Genomic DNA, 18,260 nt, shown 5'->3' with positions numbered 1-18,260 from the left:
GTGGCAACTGGTCAAACAGTTTAGTCTAACAGATGTGGGATTAAAGACCCTCAGGAGAAGACTATAACAGAAATGAACGGAAAAGAACAAAACGCTGCACATTTGCAGGGACAAATTGAATGAAGCTTTTTCCATCATCACCTCATGTTTTTCCACTTTTCAATTAACTGGACAGAGATGTGTTGTGATAAGTATTCTACACGTTTGGGACTTCAGTGATAATATACTCCGAAGAGGAGGTTAACTTAGGTGAACGCTATTATTAATTGATTTCTATTTCGAGGTCTGACAGGAGGTGATATAGATAAACAGGAACAGAAAGTTAGAGAAGGAAATTTATCTTTATATCAACTGTGTTATGGATTGTGCAACAAAAATCCTGAATAGTTCTACAAGTTTCTTATTTAAAACTGTTGTCAATATTTTGCATGCAAAAACCATCCAAATCCAACCAAACATGCAAGAGTAGGGTTAAAACTATTTGTAGGGTAAACAATAAAAAAAAACAAAAGCAAGCAAAAGCAGGTGGTTCTCAGTCTGTTGATGACACGGTGGAAAAAAAAACGATATCAGCAAACATGCTCGCTTGATTTAAAAAGCGGGTGCAGCAATGAGAAGAAAACGGAGGTTAATGTTGACATCAAAGCAGCTTTCCAAGTCTGTTTAGTCAAAGAATCAGTTCAGTTTACTTAAAGCAGAACAACAAGAGAAACCAAAACCCGCCCGCTCAGGGGCCACACTCAGCTCGAAACAGGGATTTGAACGTGCAGAGAAGACTGAAGTCATTTTATTTATAGGTTTGCATGCTGTACAAAATTATGATAAAAGCATAAAAAGTAACATTTGGCCCCAGAAACATGATACAAGTACAGTTACAAATTGTCCTCATCGTGATAAAGTTATTTTACTTTCATGAGCTGAACCGACTACAAATCTAAAAATCCTAGTCAAAGTCACATCAGTGAGGTTTCTCTCATAGACTCAGATAGCTGGTTTGGGTCAGCCCTAGTTTGCTGACTGATTCTTCTGCGTTAATCTAATGGTTGTGTTGTAAATAAGATCATCTACATGACCCCAAAAGGCATCATATCCTTTTTAAAAATACAGAACAGACAGTGATCTTGATATATAATATTGTATAAATCAAATGAAACATTCGCTCAGCTAGCATGCCCGGAAGTAAAGACAAAAAACAATGATAGTAACTGGCTTGGGCATGATTCTATCAACAAAAATGTAGTTGACAAAAATCTGTACAGCAATGTGTGAAATATCAATATGATATATTTTTCTGTAATTCACAACTTTGTAAACTTTTATTTAATGCGTAACAAGACTTCGAAGACAAGCGAATGACTTTGGTGTTCTGTAGCTACAGGCTCGATTAAAAAAAAAAAAAAAAAAATGTCCAAATATATTATTCAGCAAAAAGTTCTTCAAACCAGCGTGGACAAACTCATCTTCTTTAGTGTTCACAGTGGTCTTCTTCACTAAAGCATCTGTGCAGACCACCCACCGAGGGAAGACACTGGTACGTGGTTACATTTATTTCATTTGAGTTGCTAAAAAGTGAAATATAAACCCAAAAATATACTGTATGTGATGGCCCCGATAAGAAAAGTCTCTGTTTAGATGTAAACTATCCTGCGGGCTTATTTACTCAAAAAATGTAGCTTTTACATTTACGGACATACACTGAACTTTTTCAGAAAACTAGTATAACAAACCAGTACAACAAAGGCTCGGCTCTTGCTACAGCGTTGCCAAGTCTATGAAAATTCTTGATCGGTTGAGAATGTGGAGAATGTGCAGTCTTCCCCAGTGGGCAGACATGTCCACTAATGATAGAAACAATGGTTTATGGGTACGGCTCTGTCTGTGTCTCCCCTCTGAAAAATCTGGAGAGCCGAGTTAAAGAGGGAAAAAAAAGAAAAACACAACTCTCGAAGGATGTGTCCTTGATCTCTTGTTTTGTTTGTCCACTTTCCTCGCTGCTCTCTCATTTGTTTCCCATGCTGTTGCGAGACAAAACGCTCAAGGCAATTTCACCACCACCACGCAGGCGCCCGCCCTGCCAATGTTGAGAGGGACCTCCTACAGGAAGACAGAGAGGTTAACATGCAGCCTCTCATCTGAGGCTGCCTTCAGAAAATCCCACTTTACTTCATGCAGATAAGAGGGTTACAGAGGTAAGATTTGGAAACATGTTGTAAAAAAAAGAGAGAAAAACAAGCTATAAAGTGTTGATCGTATTCAGTGATTCCAGCAGATTTATTCCCCCGAAGGGCGTTAACTGGAGCCCAGATGTTATGTGTCACAAAATCTGGCAAAAACAAGCAAGTTTAAAGTTCTCGAGAGCAGAATTTGCATCATAATATTTTTTTTTTTTATATCTAAAATAATACAAAAATATTATTTGAAAAGAATGATAAATGAGTCTTGGTTGATTACCTCAGTCCACTCATTGTTCTGTGCATCGTAGGACTCGACAGTGTTCAGATATGACTGGCCATCATATCCACCCACAGCGTAAAGCCTGTCACCCAGCAGGCAAACACCCACCGCATCCCGGGGAACACTGAGGGAGGACACAGTGGTCCACGTGTCCGTCTTTGGGTCATACCTGTAATTCAAATATTTGGTCAAATGATCGTTTTTTTGTAGTTGGTGTGATGAAAAAAAAGCACAAATCATTCATCCAATCAGCCCAAATCTCAAGAGGGGCACAGCTTCCCATCCCCACTAATTGAGACATCCTTATGTTCTCCTCTTTTTAATCACTGATGTCTGAACAGTCACCAGCAGCAACTCCTTTCAGCACGGACGGAGAGCCAAATTGAAACTTAAAAGCGAAAACGGCCTCTTGAACGGCAGCTGGAGTCCAGGGAGAGCTGGACTCATCAGTGAGGACAGAAGTTGCTGAAGGAAGAGTGTTTTTCCCCATGATGACCACGAAAATGAGGAAAACGAGGCCATATATATTTACTTTTAATGACTTCTGGGCAAATTAAATGTTTAGAAATGCAGCTTTAACTTGCTGACACTTGGTAATACCAACGTTTGCAGCTGCTTCATGCAGTTTTGTATCAGTTTTAGGCAAAGTAAGTCAAAATAATGACGTAGCAGAATGTGATCTACAATCAGTAAATTGTTAAGTAGTTTGTACATAAACAGATGCACATACTGTTTAGTTCAGGGTTGCCCAAACTTTTTCCCTTGGAGGGCAAAAACTGAAACTTAATGATGGACCAAATATATACAGGTTTGTTTTGTATGTAAGATAGAAAATGGTACTGTATGGAAGCTCTGAGGGGCAAAAATTCTGAAAGACAAAAAAAATAATCTTGTGATCCAAGTATGGTCTACAGTAAATAGTTTTTCTTCCTGTGTTTAAAAAAATGCTTTCCTGGATAATCTTTCTAAATTACTTTTTTTTTTTTGTTTGTTTCTTTTTCCCTTGCTTCTCAGGGCTTCCATATAACTGGGATCCCAAGTTCCCTGAATTGACTGACCAGTGCACAAAGCCTCTCTATGCTAGCAGTGCTCAGATTAAGAAAAATAATGAAAAAAACAAAAAAAAAACTTTGGACAGCCCTGTTTTAGGTGAAACAGCCACTGCGAGTAAGTAGGCACTGACTTACTGTAAATTATCTGATGTAAGTGAATAAAAGACGATATATAAGAGGCTCAATATAATTTATAATTATGTAAAGCCTCTATAAATGATTTAAAATGCCTCCCTGTGAATAAATCACTGTGACTGAGCTGTTGTCACATTGACTAAACCTATGTAGAAAAGGGAGATATGTTTACATTAATCATCCGTAATTCAGGAAAGTTTAGGAAAGTAAACAGATGTTCAAATGAAACATCAAAAGTTACATTTATCAAAATGTGTCCGTGGGAAAAATTAGCACCAGATACAGTAGTGTGATGTTAATTTGACGGTTATAGCAGCAATCCTACACTGTCTTCATTAAAGATCCCCTCCAGACATGTTTAAGATGTACACACACACAAATACTCTACTTTTAATCGTGATTTGTGTCTGATGTGGTTCAACTATCTCATTAAAAACCTTAAAATGACATCTACTCCCCTCTCCCTCATTCAAAATGCCAGAATCTATGAATATGTAATTATTTTTCATTTTTCCAAAGTGTAACTGCTGGTCACAAGATGTCTCCTCTACTTCACTGTAAAGTGTATGTGTGCGCTGGAGGCTTCAAGTTTCCACATCACACTTGTGCATGCTGAATATTGGACTGGAAATGGCTTCCAAACTATTTGTGATATCACAAAATGTGCTCGTAGGTCTTGAAAAGTAGATTTTCATTGAGCACAGAGAAAAAACTGACACTTTTTTTGCAGTGAATGTGAAAACAGGCTTCTAGTGTCAAACTCTGCCCATACATCACTCTACACACTGCGGCTGAAACATTCAACTGTAGGAACCAGAAGGAAAAGGTATTCTTATCAGTGAATTACCACTTGAGGTGCTCTACTGTGAGTAGCATCAGGTTCAGAGTGAGGAGGATATTATGGCCACCAGATGGTGCCAGATACTGTAAAATAAAACCATGTGTGGAAACTATGATCTATTCAGTTGGGCATCTTGTATTATAACACAGACATGTCTCAAAACACAGGAACAGGGTGTGGATTGAGGAGACTTTAAGTCCCTTTTGTTCTTATTAGAAACATGTATCCCCACCCGTGACTGAGTTACATCAGCTTGCAATCCAAAACAGTTTACGCAACATCTGTGTATTTTCTCCAGAGAAGGAGTGTTTACCGACCTCTCGACACAATCGGAGAGTCGAGAACAGTGGTTGGAGGCGGGGGCGTCGTGTCCGCCTACAGCGTACAGGAAGTTGTTGTACGTCGCCACACCCACTCCTCCTCGCCTCTTGGCCATGGGAGCACACATGCTCCACTTGTTGGTGTGCGGATCGAAGCACTCCATCGACCTCAGGCATGAGCTGCCGTCTCGACCACCGACTGCAAACAATCTGAGAAATTTAAGAAAACAGCGCTCAAACATCTATAACATACAGCACCGGATCTGGCAGGAGTAGCTCACGTCAGCTGTCAGATGCTTGTAAAAAACAATGACAGAACAGTGATAGTATGACAGTTTTTATAAGATACAGCAGTGAGCAGTGGATAGCATTTTTCAAAGGCTCTTTCCTTGAAAGTGTTCTCTCCCATGAAGATCACATCAGTGTTTTCAGCGCTTGTATCTCGCAGGCCCGACAGCAAGAAAGTAGAGGCTAGGGAAACAGTTTCCTTGTTGTCTATTTTTGACCTAGATGCAGAAATAACTCAGCATCGACTTTAACGCTGAATACTGGATGTAGCTGAGCAGCAGCCTCTTTCCTCCTTCGGCACACAAACATATTTAAATGAGGGCTGAGAGCCGGTCTGTTCTCTGCGTAATTTACTCTCAAACGGTGTTGTAAGGCATTTAATACTTACAAATACATAAAGTGTTTTGCTGTTAATAGAGTCTAGATTGCGCTGTATAAATTAGCACACTAATCAGAACTTCTGACTACTTCACAGACACTCTGTAGTTTGTCACACAGACCACAGAGGTCGATTCTGCGTTCAACGGGTATAATATTGTCAAACTATTACTGCACTAATGCTGCCGTTCAGCTTTTCCTGGACCGGTCCACTGTGAGTTACATAACCATGCCTGTGTTGTTGCATGCTCTCTTCCAAGTTACGTATTACATTACTGTTGACCGTTTTCCACAGCAAAACTTGCTGCAGTGTTTGTTCTGCAAATTGACTTTCAGAGGATTTCATGGTGGATATAAACATTTCTCTCTCGACAAGGGCACATTGATTTTGCATGAGAGCAACAGCTGATTTGTCTTTAGCAAAAACTAAATCCAGATGCGGTGTTCATGGCTAAATATTAACTCTGTAAATAAGATGATTTTGTGATAGAATGGCTTGAACATGCATACAAAGGCCAGAACACATGGTACCGTATGGTAATCTCACATTGGAATATTCAAGTTTTCTGCATTTAAAAAGCCACGCAGGGCTCTTACAAAATCATGTGCTAAATTTGGCATTCCTTTTTTACTCTAAATTGCCTGTGTGCCTCTCCAATGTCTGTTGTGGCTTTTTAGATGCCAGTGACCTCGACCTCAGGCTCCAACGCAGCAGAAAGTCAACAATACACTTTGCCTGAAAGCGTAGGGCTGCACATTTTAGCATTAAGCTAAGTGGGCTGCATAAAGCAACTTACTTTCCGTTGAGTGCTGTGACTCCCATGGTGCTCCGTGGTGTTGACATACTGGCCACATAGTTCCACTGTCTGGCCTGCGGGTCCCAGCGCTCCACTGTGTTGAGATAGCTCCAGCCGTCGTGGCCTCCCACGGCATACATAGGGCCCTCCAGCACAGCAATCCCTACACGAATGGAATCGAGAGATGCACGTTACCCAAAAAAAAGCCTGCCGGTTTGGTATCAGTACTGGTACTTGTGTATTAATATGTGTATTTGTGCGTCCCTGATAAATAAAAACAGAATGCAGTCATTTGCAAACAAAGTAGCATGTAGTAATATCCTTTATACAAGTTCATAAAGAGCCTTTCGAGGATTCCACAACTTTCCCAGTCTTTTGTTGCCCCATTCCCAACTTGTTTGAAACGTGTTGCTGGCATCAAATTCAGAATAAGCATATATTTACAAAAATCGAGTTGATGAGGTAAACCATTAAATATATTGTCTTGACTGTAAAGCACCTGTGATTAGGGATGAGACAATAAAAGATTTTACCATGGATCAGGATAAAAAAACACTCAGGATAATTTATTTGTGGTGAATTTCTATTATTGTTCGTTAATTGGAATAGTTTTCAATATCCACACAGAAGTGATTCGCAAAAGCTGCATAGCTTGTTATCTTACAGTCCTGTATTGATTTCCTGATTTATTTTGAATTTTCACAAGGGGGAGCCTGCATCTTTCCAGTCAATCCACAACCAGCCTGCCACCGTGGCTAAAGGCTCAGCTTGCCCGTTGTAAAACCAAAGGTAAATTGGATGTTTGGAGCCTGCTGGAGGAAAGTCTCTGCCCTGCAAAACAACACCTCTAATTTGCACCCTCTCATCTCCGTGACCACTGCCCAGCTCTGTTCATTGAATGGTTTGTTTGTTTTCACAAAAAAGGATGTTCACTTAAAAGTGGGTTTCCTATCTGTGATGGAATAAAACATGTTATTATCTGTATGATCCCATGAATTTCAATGATTTTGGCCAGGATACTTGACATGAAAGTGATCAACATTGGCATTACAAATAATTGTAGAAACATTTTCTGTTATTATAGTATTTATTATGTATGTGTACTAAATGCATGCACGCATATACCAGAGCTAAAGCGTCTGAGGATCATAAAACAAATACTGTATAGCATTATAAAGCCTAATATCAACACATAGGTGTCATTGACACAGGGGAAGCTGGGGCTTGCACGAAGAAATGACTACTCACAAATAAGATTAAATTAATTTGATGCACCATTATGCAATTTTTCTTCGCACCACATGTATCTTCTTTCACCTCATACGATCATATGTCCCCACCACTTTTCAATACAAAGCGACGCCCTTGTGTCAACACATGGAAATGTTTGTGAACCACGCGTCGATGAGTAAATCAATTAAATTACATCTCCGATTCAAACTTTCCTTCAACAGTTCTTGGAGAGAGCTGAGGCAGAGGTACATTTCTCAGCAGAGTGAGTCATGCAGCCGACCCAATCTTTTCACAAAACAGGAAGAATATAAAACTGCATTGTTGTTCCTCATTCCCCAAGTCACAGGGGAAAGTGGTTTTCACCAGCAACATTGCAGAGGATGTTTTAACACAATGCATTTTTATATTACCACCCTCATTTCCTTTGGTGAGAGTTCAATTATTTTGGGGGAACATGAGGGCAAGACCGCATTCGGAGGAACTCGAATGACAAAAACAATGTTAGACAGCAACAATTCTCGTAGTGATTCGCTCTTTTATTACTGACTGTGGTTTTGGAATGAAAAAGAAATAAGTTTCTTTTTCTTGCCTTTACCCATAATGCACACAGCAGGCAACAGCCAAGCAGGGATGTTGGTAGACGCGCTATCAAATATATTCAGACTCAAAATATGCACGCCACAAGCAAAGCAGCGAGAGATATTTGCTACGGGAAAGATCAAAGACGACACAGGTAATCTGTACAGTGTGATCTCCTGGGCTCGCTGATACCTCCGACCACACTGGGTGAGTGAGCTGAATGCTTTGACAAGATCTCCCCGTTCTGTTACCCAGACCTGTTTCAACTGTGAATCAAAACGCTTCTGATATGAGATTTATTGGGCAGGGAAGGGTAAGGAAGAGCAGGGCCAGCACAGCCTGCCAAGCTTTGATAGGGGAAATGGGTAAATATCAAAGGTCTATCTCAAAAAGAAATGTGTGATTTTCTTTTTTTTTCTTTTTTTTTTAAAGTGTGCCAGCTGTGCATCCTGCCATTTTCGGTGTTTCATAACATCAGGTAGCCTGGCCGAGCACAAACCTTGTACTTTGAAGCAGAATTGTGTTTTATTGTGAACATCGTCCGGAAACTTAATGATTTTTTCTAAAATGTTAGCAAAATGCATATAATATGGATCAGATCTTTGAACAGCAACAAATCATTTTCTTTATGACACACAGAGCTGCGAAGGGTCATTGATTAATCGATTAGTAGCAAAACAAGCTATTTAAATCCATGTCATTGAGCTGTGGGAAATTTTCATTGGTATTTTTCCATACTTTGTAACACATTACACTTATACAAACTAGACAAAATTATTAATCATTTGATCGAAAAAAATAATTGTTAATTGTAATTTGCAGCCGCTAGCTCAAGTTCAACCTTTTCAGACTTTTCATTTTTTTGTTGATTCTGGCGACCCCTGTGGACAAAAGAGGTATGATCACCATCACCTCCTGTTGCATAGATCCTGAGGTGGCTGCTGTATGCATTTGTTTTGGAAGTGTGTGAAAGAAAGAGGCAATTTATTAAATATTAAGTCTGAATATTAAATATGACAAAGGTGAAACAAAGTAAACTGTTTTAGTGATGTTCACACACTCCAGCTTAGTAACACTTATTTTTCTTGAGAAAGCTAAAGTTATCAACATTCTCTTATGATCTTTGGGGAATCCGACACAGCGACAGGCATTAAGAATAACTTTATAGTAATATACAATCTTCTTGCTGATGGTCTTGTTTGTTTGTTAAGAAGACTCAGTATTAAACCCAGACTGTTTTTTCCTCGTAGTTTGTTTAAATTAAAATCTACATTACTCACCTAGTCCATGTCTGTGTGTTGACATGGGGGGCATGGTGGACCACACTTTATTGATTGGATTGTAGCACTCCACCATGTTGGACGTCTTGAGTCCATCCCTCCCTCCGACCACGTACAGCTTGTTGTCTATCACCGCCACGCCAAACTGCAGCCGGCGTCCGTTCATGACTCCGACCTGGACCCAAGTGTTGGTCCGCAGGTCGTATTTCTCTATAGTGGTGGAGCCTTAACCACATGCACAACAAGTGTTACACTTTAAATTTACCGCGCTGCTTTTCAGTGATAACTGCTGTGTAAAGGCCGTACCTTTGGTAGCATCCATCCCTCCGACAGCATAAAGTGCACCCACTGTGGATTTTCTGGGTTTGGTTCTCGGGCTCTGAAACATGGGACGTCTCTCAGGCAGGAGATGGTACTTCATGGCCTCCATCAGCAGCTTTTGGCATTCCAGATCATCCGAGAACATCTTGTTGTTTTCCAAATCTGCAAGGAGCTACATATTAAAGAATTACATTAAAGGTTGACAGTGAAAGCTGTTTATTACGACCCATATGGTCGTTTCTTGTTAGGTGGTGACCTCTAGTGGCCGTAGTAATTATTACAGCAGCAAAAGAGGATGTCAGGAGAAGTAGTATAGTAGAGTCCACATTGGGAGTAGGTTGGGGGTTGGTGAAACAAACACAGGACTTTCACTAGGGATAACTGTAGTTACATAAGTAGTTTAACACAAACCACAATGTTTTCCTCAACCTAACCAAGTAGGAGTCTTGCCTAAACCTAACGTCCAGTACGCCTGCCATTGGCATGGTGCAGTTGTGTTGTTTTGTTTCGGGAGTGACTCGCAGTCGACCTACTGAGTCGTTTAACATGAGGATGTGTTGAAAAACTGCCAAATGTTTACTGTGTTTATAAAAATCCTTTGAAGGGCTGCGATGAAATGCCTGTTTATCTGAAACCAAGTTTATGTGGTTTAGAATTACCTTGAGCACTTTACGTATAAAATGTTTAAACGTAACAGACTGTAGAGTTGACGTGCAGCTTACATAACAGATGAGCTCATGTAACACAAAGACCCCTGCACATAAACAAATTCTCATCTTTAGATGTGGTAAAAAAGCAAGCCTTCATTTGCAGCCACTGTAGTCGCATTTTTCATCTGTTTGGAAAACATCTCACCAATTTTCCCAGTCTTTTTGGAAAATATCCCCTTGTGAGTCTTAAATATTTTACCTCTAAATAACATTGAGCCCACACTGAAGATTAAAGCAGTTGCTTTTCTGAGAGAAGTTTGAATATTTCACCACACATTACCTTTTCATAAATAAATAGTTGTGTATGTATTTTTATTGATCTTATTAAGCCTGCAAATAATATTCTGCTCATGTTTTCAGTTTCTACTAAAAAGCCGTATCAGTTTTGACAAATGCAGTGATTCATCTCTGTTGTTTGTTTGCCTCACAGCGAATATTGTCTCACCATCCACGGGATGAGATAACGTGCGTATTATCTCATATTTTCCACGTATTTTTCATTCATTAAACATTCACTTCATTGTTGTTTGCATCTTGCATCTATTATCCAATATGAAGCGAAAAACAAAATTCACATGTGCATATTTGGTTTTGGAGGTCTGTGAGTAAAACTAAACCTGCCTATTTTCATACTTCACGTCTGCCAAAAATTTGCTTATCTGGGTTTGATGTTATGTAAATGAGGATGACACAGTTGTAAAACAATGCTTCCTCTCAGAAACACGGCATTCATAAAACATGACAGTTGCAGTGGTTAGAACAATAATAATTCAAACACAAGCAAGCTATTTATAGCCTGACAAAAAGAAAAAACTCATGTGTAGCTGTCATACTGTCAGCGTGATTTATCAGTGAGACGGAAGAATGTTTTCACATCAGCCACAAACTAAAGAAATATTATTGACAGTGCAGTAGTTCATTGACTGTCAGAGGTCAGTTGGAAGACTGATGATGCATTAGGGGAATCTCTTGCAGTCAATGTTTAGGATTTTAAGCTTAAAGGGTAGCTCCACCAATTTTACACATTAAAATGTGTATACAGGTGTTGGGGAATACTGCTGCTACATATGTGAAAAAGTCGCATAAAGCCGTTCGTGGCACAAGAAGAAGCTGCATGTCGTCTGCATGATAGATTGCCTCCAGTGATGTGAGTAATGTTGGCGCCAGGTTTAAAAAAGGAAGAAAAATGTGTAGAACAAAAAAGGCAATATCTGGTTCTCCTTGATCGATTTTGATCATTTGTTTTTGAACTGTCCATAATGAGTCCAACAGTGATATTCTGTAGGAGTGAAATGCTAGACCAGTGGACATGCTTTATAATAGTTTTTTCTAAAATGCAGTAGTACTCCCCAAGACCTGTAAGCACACTTTAATGTGTAAAATTGGTGGAGTTACCCTTTAAACAAGTACTCGTTTAATTAGTTGATAGATTGACAAAAAACGAGGAAGCAAAATAATTGGCACTGTCATTCATTTTGCCAGCAAAAATGCCAAAATACCCTGGTTCCAGCATCCCAACTGTGAGGATTTGCTGCTTTCCTTCGTCTTATATGACAGTAAAATGAATATCATTGAACAAAACAAGACATTGGAATCTGTCATGTTAGGCTCTTAAAAATTATTACAGGCATTTTTCGCCATTTCCTGACATGTAACAGACCAAACAAATTAAATCCTCTGTAAATATTAAGAAAACATTTGTAAAAGAAAGAAAGATAATTTGCAACCTGGACAGACTTACTGCAGCAAAAGTAAAAAATGACACTTTCTGTTGATACTGAGGACACAGAAGACATGGTGACAGCTCAGTTCTCAGCTACAAACTCAGCAAAAGAACAATACATGATCCTCATAACACCTTTGGACCTTTACCCTCTGTCTCACCTGTGGAGGAAGAAGAGGCAGGCGGATGAAGGCCAGCAGCACCCCGAGGTCCTGCTGTCGATGCTGGACATCGTACCGCACCCACATCATCAAAGCTTGGAAGATAGTTTCCTCATCGGGGACATTGATTTCATCGCTGGAGAGAAGCTTAACGATCTCAGCCGTGGGGAGCAGCAGGAACTCCTGGTTCTGAATGACCTCCAGGAAGTGTTCCTGGAACACAGAGGAGACGTGGAGGAGACAGATAATCATCAGTCATTAGCTGAGGGCTACGCGCGGTGCAGCTTTGTGTGTCCGAGTGTTTGCGTTCCTACACCTGTGAGGACCGATGGCACAAGGACAGAGAGGGGAAGACAAATTGTTAGTAGATAGAGAACGCAAATTTAGAGGTTTCTATCAACAATAACTGACAGTGCGATGCTCTCCATCTCTCTTAGATCTTGAATGAACAGATGAAACTGTCATCTGTTTCACTTAGCTCTCTAAATAAAATGATCCAAACAACAGCCGGCTACAAATCAATCTGGCCCAAAACAACTCAAAAAAAAAGCCTCTACATAAGCTTTTAAGGCGTTTTTGCTGCTGATGATACATGACATCGTTAAGCCTTTACAAGCCTTTTAATGAGAAACAGAAAGGCACTGCACACCAACATTACCATCACGCCAGTGCAGTGTCCAGCTCTAAGTTTTGTGGAAGACGCTCTCTATTGCCTTCCTAAAGATTGATCTTCCATTTACTGGCCAGAAGCCCGGGCAATATTACAGCGCTGCATGGCTACCTCTTCAAGGACATTGTCTCTGGGCAGTTCCATTAGGGATGATGCTATATAAAACACCCTTTCTCCTCTACAGTATGTTATACCCAACATCAAAACACACGAGAGACAAGCACAGCAATCCTCGGCCATAATCACGCCCCGTTTCCTTTTTTGAACGAGGCAGCTGCGCATTAATTATTAAGCTGCCAGAATAACTTTGACAAATCAAGCACTCGCTGTAGGGCGGATGCTCAACAATTACGAAAAAACAAGCACGCTATTGATCATCAACTTGCAGCAAATTACAGTGTCTTGGTCCGATCTATTATGAGAGCAGGTTTTAAGAGCTTAACACAGACAGCCTTAATGAAATGAGGGACATCTATTGATCTGCTGTGGTAACATGGAGGGAGGAATTCCAGCCAAGTCTTTGACGTTGCTTTAGACCAATTATTTGTAATTACCAGTGCCAAACGGCTGACAACTAAATTGAAAGCTTGAACCTAGTTTGTTTCATAACCATTTAAAAGGGATGTGTTTTCAAATGCTGGCAATCTCATTGGTGAGTAAACTGCTCGGAAAACAAGATCAGCGGGAGAGGATGCTAATTGATTTAACTACTGCAAAAGAGTAATTGTGTAATAACAGTGTTCTTCTGGGGAGGAGGAATGCTGATGTTTAATCGGAGTGATGCTGCTAGAATTACCGTCTAAGAAGTTTTTGATTACCATGTTATTGGCAGAGGCTGGCAAAGCTATATTTTATATTTTTCAAAATTGGGATTCATTCACAAAATCCAAATTCTGTAGTATTTATCGAGATAACTGAAATATAGCTATATTGCTCAAAAGAAATACAGTCATTTCAAACAATAACCAAAAGGGGCAAATCTTTCATAAAGGAAAAGGATGTGAGAGCCGGATCTCAGCTGCCATGCTCAACTAGAAAAAACAAGCTTATCAAAACACAACTCGCTCCACTCAGAACCCAGAGGATGGGCTTCCAGGAAGCCCACAGCTCTCGCTGCTCATTACAGAAGTGATTGAACAGGAAGTTGGCCCTCTTGTGCAGTTTGATGATTAGATTAACCTCCTGGTCCTGGATGGGGTCTATGTAAACAGGCTGAGCAGATGTCCTTCAGGAGATAAGGCACCGCGCTCGCGCTGTCACTTCTGCACGGCCAGCCAGACGTTATCTGACAAATATGTGCATGAATCTTAATCCAATGCAAATATTCTCCACAGATACAGTGCATATATATAGAAATAGCATTTTCACAAGTCTGGCAGTGCACTAATCAATGTGTGGTAACGTGGTATTTCTTACTGACAGCCATATAACCAAATTAGATAAAGTGAAAGCATGAAACTATTCCATTTCTATTCAAATGTGCACATCGCACACCCATTTCTCTGCTGATATAAGATGATATAAATAATAAAGACACCAGAGGCTCATTCCTTCACACATTATGACAGGTTATTTAAATTAACAGGCCTCAAAACAGAGGATGGTCTCAAATATTTCAATGTGTTATATACAGTATATCAAGCCGTGGCACATTGTATGTCACGGCTTGATATGCGGAGTGATGCTGCTAGAATTGTGACTGAATCCACAAAACATTGGTTATTATAAAGTGTGTAATCAGAGTTGATGTGAGGAAAATAAAAATCAGATAAGGTCCACAGTAAATAGAGTCCGTACACTAGATTTACTGCAGCCTTTCATGTGAAATTACAATAACACTAAATGTTTAAATACTCTCGATACTGTTACAGCTCTCATTACCACAGCTGCCCTTGTGTATTCACGCAACCAAGAGTCACTTTTGAGAGTGCAATCCCTTATTAAAAAAATAAATGATTTATGCATAGCAATGTCAATTCGCCCTCCTACCATGGTGTAGTTATGAGCCACATTGAGCAGGTCCACGCAGCCCTGGGCGTCGGCAAAGGAGCGTATTCCCAGGCAGTTGGAGGGATGAAGCTGTTTCATCAGGAAGTTACAGCAGACCTGGATGACTTGTGAAAGCTGGAGGAGGCAGGCTGCCGCCAATAAACTCTCAATGGTCTCCTCTTTAAGCTCGAGGACGCCTGCAATGTCAGGACGAGAAATATATATTTTTATGTCATGACTGGAGGCGGCCATAATGTCGATCACAGTGATGGGAGAAGTATCAACATTTAATTCATACTTGAGAATGGGGTTGCAACAGTATGAGATTACTGATTATTATTATTATTATTATTATTATTATTATTATATTTATTAAAAATAATCATAGTATTATTGTTATTAACAGCTGCAATGACCCTTAAAGGAATGAAAACAGAGGGTTGTTTAATATTTTCAACAAATATTAAACAGTACAATAGAATTCAGTACCATAGGTGAGCAAATGTACCAAATGTAGTCATCCTCAATTTTTATACCATAGTTACAGTTTAATGTTATACCACTGCAACCTTACTTGAAGGGTAACTCTACCAATCCCACACATAACTGCTGAAATGTGAAAAAAGTAATTTACAGCCTTTTGTGGCTCCAGAGGAAGCTGCATGTAATCTGATAAATTGCCTCCAGTTGCATTGTGGGTAATGTAGGCGCCAGGTTTTGAAAAGCAGTCCACTGGTCTAGCATCACAGTCCTCTAACACTGTTCATTACGGACAGTTTAAAAACAAATGATCAAAACTGACACAGCAGAACCAGAGATGCCGCTTTTTTTTATTCTGCGCATTCTTCTCCCTTTTTTAAAACCTGGAGCCTACATTACCCACAATGCAACTTAGCCACTGATTGACATCACTGAAGGCAATTTACAAGATTAAACGCAGCTTCCTCTGGAGTCACAAAAGGCTTAATACTTCTTTGTTCACATATGCAGTAGTACTCCCCAAGACTCCCCAATAGTCATTGTGACGAATAATCATACTCAGGCTACATAAACTTATTTTCTTTAGCAAAATCGTCATGTTGTTTTATCCTATTTTACGATTAAAACACTGTAGAAGTGGTAAGCTCTTATCAGAGAGGATTTCTCCTGTAAAATGTGGCAGTTTGAACTGAACTGCTGCCCAGTCCATCAGCCCAGTGATGGATTGCCTTATTGATCCATTTTAATCACGCTGGATTTCAGAAGTCTCATAATAACTACTTACAAGAGCTAGTGAAGGTCTTTACGAGCACTCACCCGTGTAGGCAAAATTAACCAGGGATCTGAGGGCTTCGGGATCCACTCCCTCCATCTTGATCTCCTCCTGCTTCGCCTCTCTCACATCGCTGGTGAACATAGCAGCAAAGTAGTCCGACACGGCGCTCAGGACCAGTCTGCCATAAAGATAAAACGCAGTGAATTAGTGCTCTTGTACTGTACATTAGTTTACTTGTCTGTGGGAGATCTGTACGCTGATTATTTTAAGTGGTCAGTGAATCAATCCTGAGGTTTCGTGTCCTCAAGGAAAGGGCATATCTTCGCAGTATACTGTATCACAATGTATTTTCTGTAGTACTGATTTATACCGCTATGCTGGGTCACCATGACAGATGGAATAACTTCCTGTTCCCCCCACATTCAGCATCATTCTGCTTTGTCAGTATATGATAAATGACATTACCACACATACTTCATGTTGCTAATAGCTACACTGGTCAGACTTCTAATTATGTTAACTCATTTGTCTAGCTCCTGTAACACACTGCTTGATTCATGAAGGAGCACAGAGATCATATGGCAACCCAAGGAAGTGAGATCAAGTGACACAGTCCAACAGTCTACACCCATATTTCCATAATGCTGTGGTTTCTAATATTTATGTACGCATTAACCATATTACGTGTCCTTCATTATGTCTGTACACCATCCCTGCTTTACTTGGCTGTGTCTTATGAGCAAATATGAAGCCAGACAGTCAGACAGCTGATCATTTCACCCAACTAGGTCAGTCACTGATACTTTTTTCTCTCTCTCTCTGTGGAGCATTCTGGTTTCTGTTTCATGAGTCTGTCTGGATGAACTAACGAAATACGCCATAAGCATATGCACCCAGTGAATGTGATGCCGCTCAGTGTTCAGAGGATGTCATGCGATCTGTTCAACTCAGCCGCTCAACCGAGGCCTGGATGCCCAAATATCGACACCTCCATGTAGCGGATCACAGTGCTCCCTCAAGTCTTAAACGTAATGTGGAAATGAGGAAGGGCATTGGTGTAATTAGATCACAGCAGTGTATGTTGTTTTGATGCAAACCACTGAACGCGGAGTTTGCATATCTTTCTTGTCAAGCATCACCTGAAAAGTCAGAAGAATCTTCCTTTGTATTTCAAAGATTGTTCAACTATTCCTCAGATGGTTCAGGCTGACAAAATATGTTTCATCATGCAAACTAACGTCCAGAACAAAGCCTGAACGCACACATCAACAAGTAAATCAAGTGAATCAACATGGGCTTCTGTCTTCGATGCAGGCGTAATTAAAGGAATCAAAGCAGACAGTGGCAGCACAAACACCAACCTGTGCGCTGGTATCTTATGATCCCCCGCTATCAACAGGACATCACACAGCTGCTTGTGCTGGAGGTAGGTCTCCATCTTGCGGAAAGTCTGTTCTGCATGATTTGTTGCCTGGAAGTACTCGTCGGAGGAGTTGGTGTTCATTCTGGTGAAGGTGCTCAAAGCCAACCTGTGTGAAGACAGGCAAGGTGGGAGGAAGAGAAGAGAGGTGTTGCATGACTAAGTAATCGACCAAAGCAATGAATGCTGTCTGTACTATAACATCTTTGCACATCTTTCACTTTTCCTTTTTCTGATCATTTGGGCATTGCAACATAGCATGGGACATCGTCTCTTCTAAATTAAACGTACTGCAAAGAACTTTAAAAGGTGTAATATGTAGGAATTTTAGTTGAAAGCATTCAAAAAATAACTAAAATGAACAACAAAATGAGAATAAATAGCAGTTTTGACATCATAATGTCTATGTGTTGTGCTGCAGAGATATCTAATGATGTTTAGGTAGCTGCTAGCTGCGCTAGTTTTGTTCCAAAGCTCCTGTGCTAGCGGTGTAAACACCAGTACTCCCCTGGTCCTCGAGCTCCCAGTCAGAACCGCTAGCTGCACGGCTAACTGAGCTAACTTGCTAAGGGCAGCTACAGTTAGCAGCAGTAGGCAGTTACTCTGATGATAGACTGCCCCCTATTTGTTTTGAGTATAAATTTGACAGGTAGC

General features: G+C 40.2%; 1 protein-coding gene across 2 annotated transcripts in view; it reads right to left on the bottom strand.

Annotated features, from left to right (window-relative positions):
* Positions 1-765: 765 nt before the first annotated feature.
* klhl4 (kelch-like family member 4) overlaps positions 766-18,260 on the bottom strand; it is a 33,440-nt gene continuing 15,945 nt past the window's right edge. Inside the window, exons 2-11 of one of the 2 annotated variants that reach the window (XM_073487695.1) lie at positions 17,548-17,715; positions 16,228-16,364; positions 14,932-15,128; positions 12,273-12,485; positions 9,664-9,850; positions 9,358-9,582; positions 6,266-6,428; positions 4,800-5,012; positions 2,452-2,623; positions 766-2,094 (exon numbers count right to left, since the gene is read on the bottom strand). In XM_073487695.1, coding sequence (XP_073343796.1) covers positions 2,035-2,094; positions 2,452-2,623; positions 4,800-5,012; positions 6,266-6,428; positions 9,358-9,582; positions 9,664-9,850; positions 12,273-12,485; positions 14,932-15,128; positions 16,228-16,364; positions 17,548-17,690 — 1,710 coding nt within the window. In that variant the 5' untranslated portion in view covers positions 17,691-17,715 and the 3' untranslated portion in view covers positions 766-2,034. The remainder of the gene's footprint in view (positions 2,095-2,451; positions 2,624-4,799; positions 5,013-6,265; positions 6,429-9,357; positions 9,583-9,663; positions 9,851-12,272; positions 12,486-14,931; positions 15,129-16,227; positions 16,365-17,547; positions 17,716-18,260) is intronic. The other variant, XM_073487693.1, reaches the window with a different exon arrangement.

Source organism: Pagrus major, chromosome 18 (genome assembly GCF_040436345.1).
Source record: "Pagrus major chromosome 18, Pma_NU_1.0".
In the NCBI taxonomy this organism is placed as follows: Eukaryota; Metazoa; Chordata; class Actinopteri; order Spariformes; family Sparidae; genus Pagrus; species Pagrus major.
The sequence above is the reverse complement of the archived record's forward strand: the minus strand, read 5'-3'. Positions and strand labels throughout refer to the sequence as shown.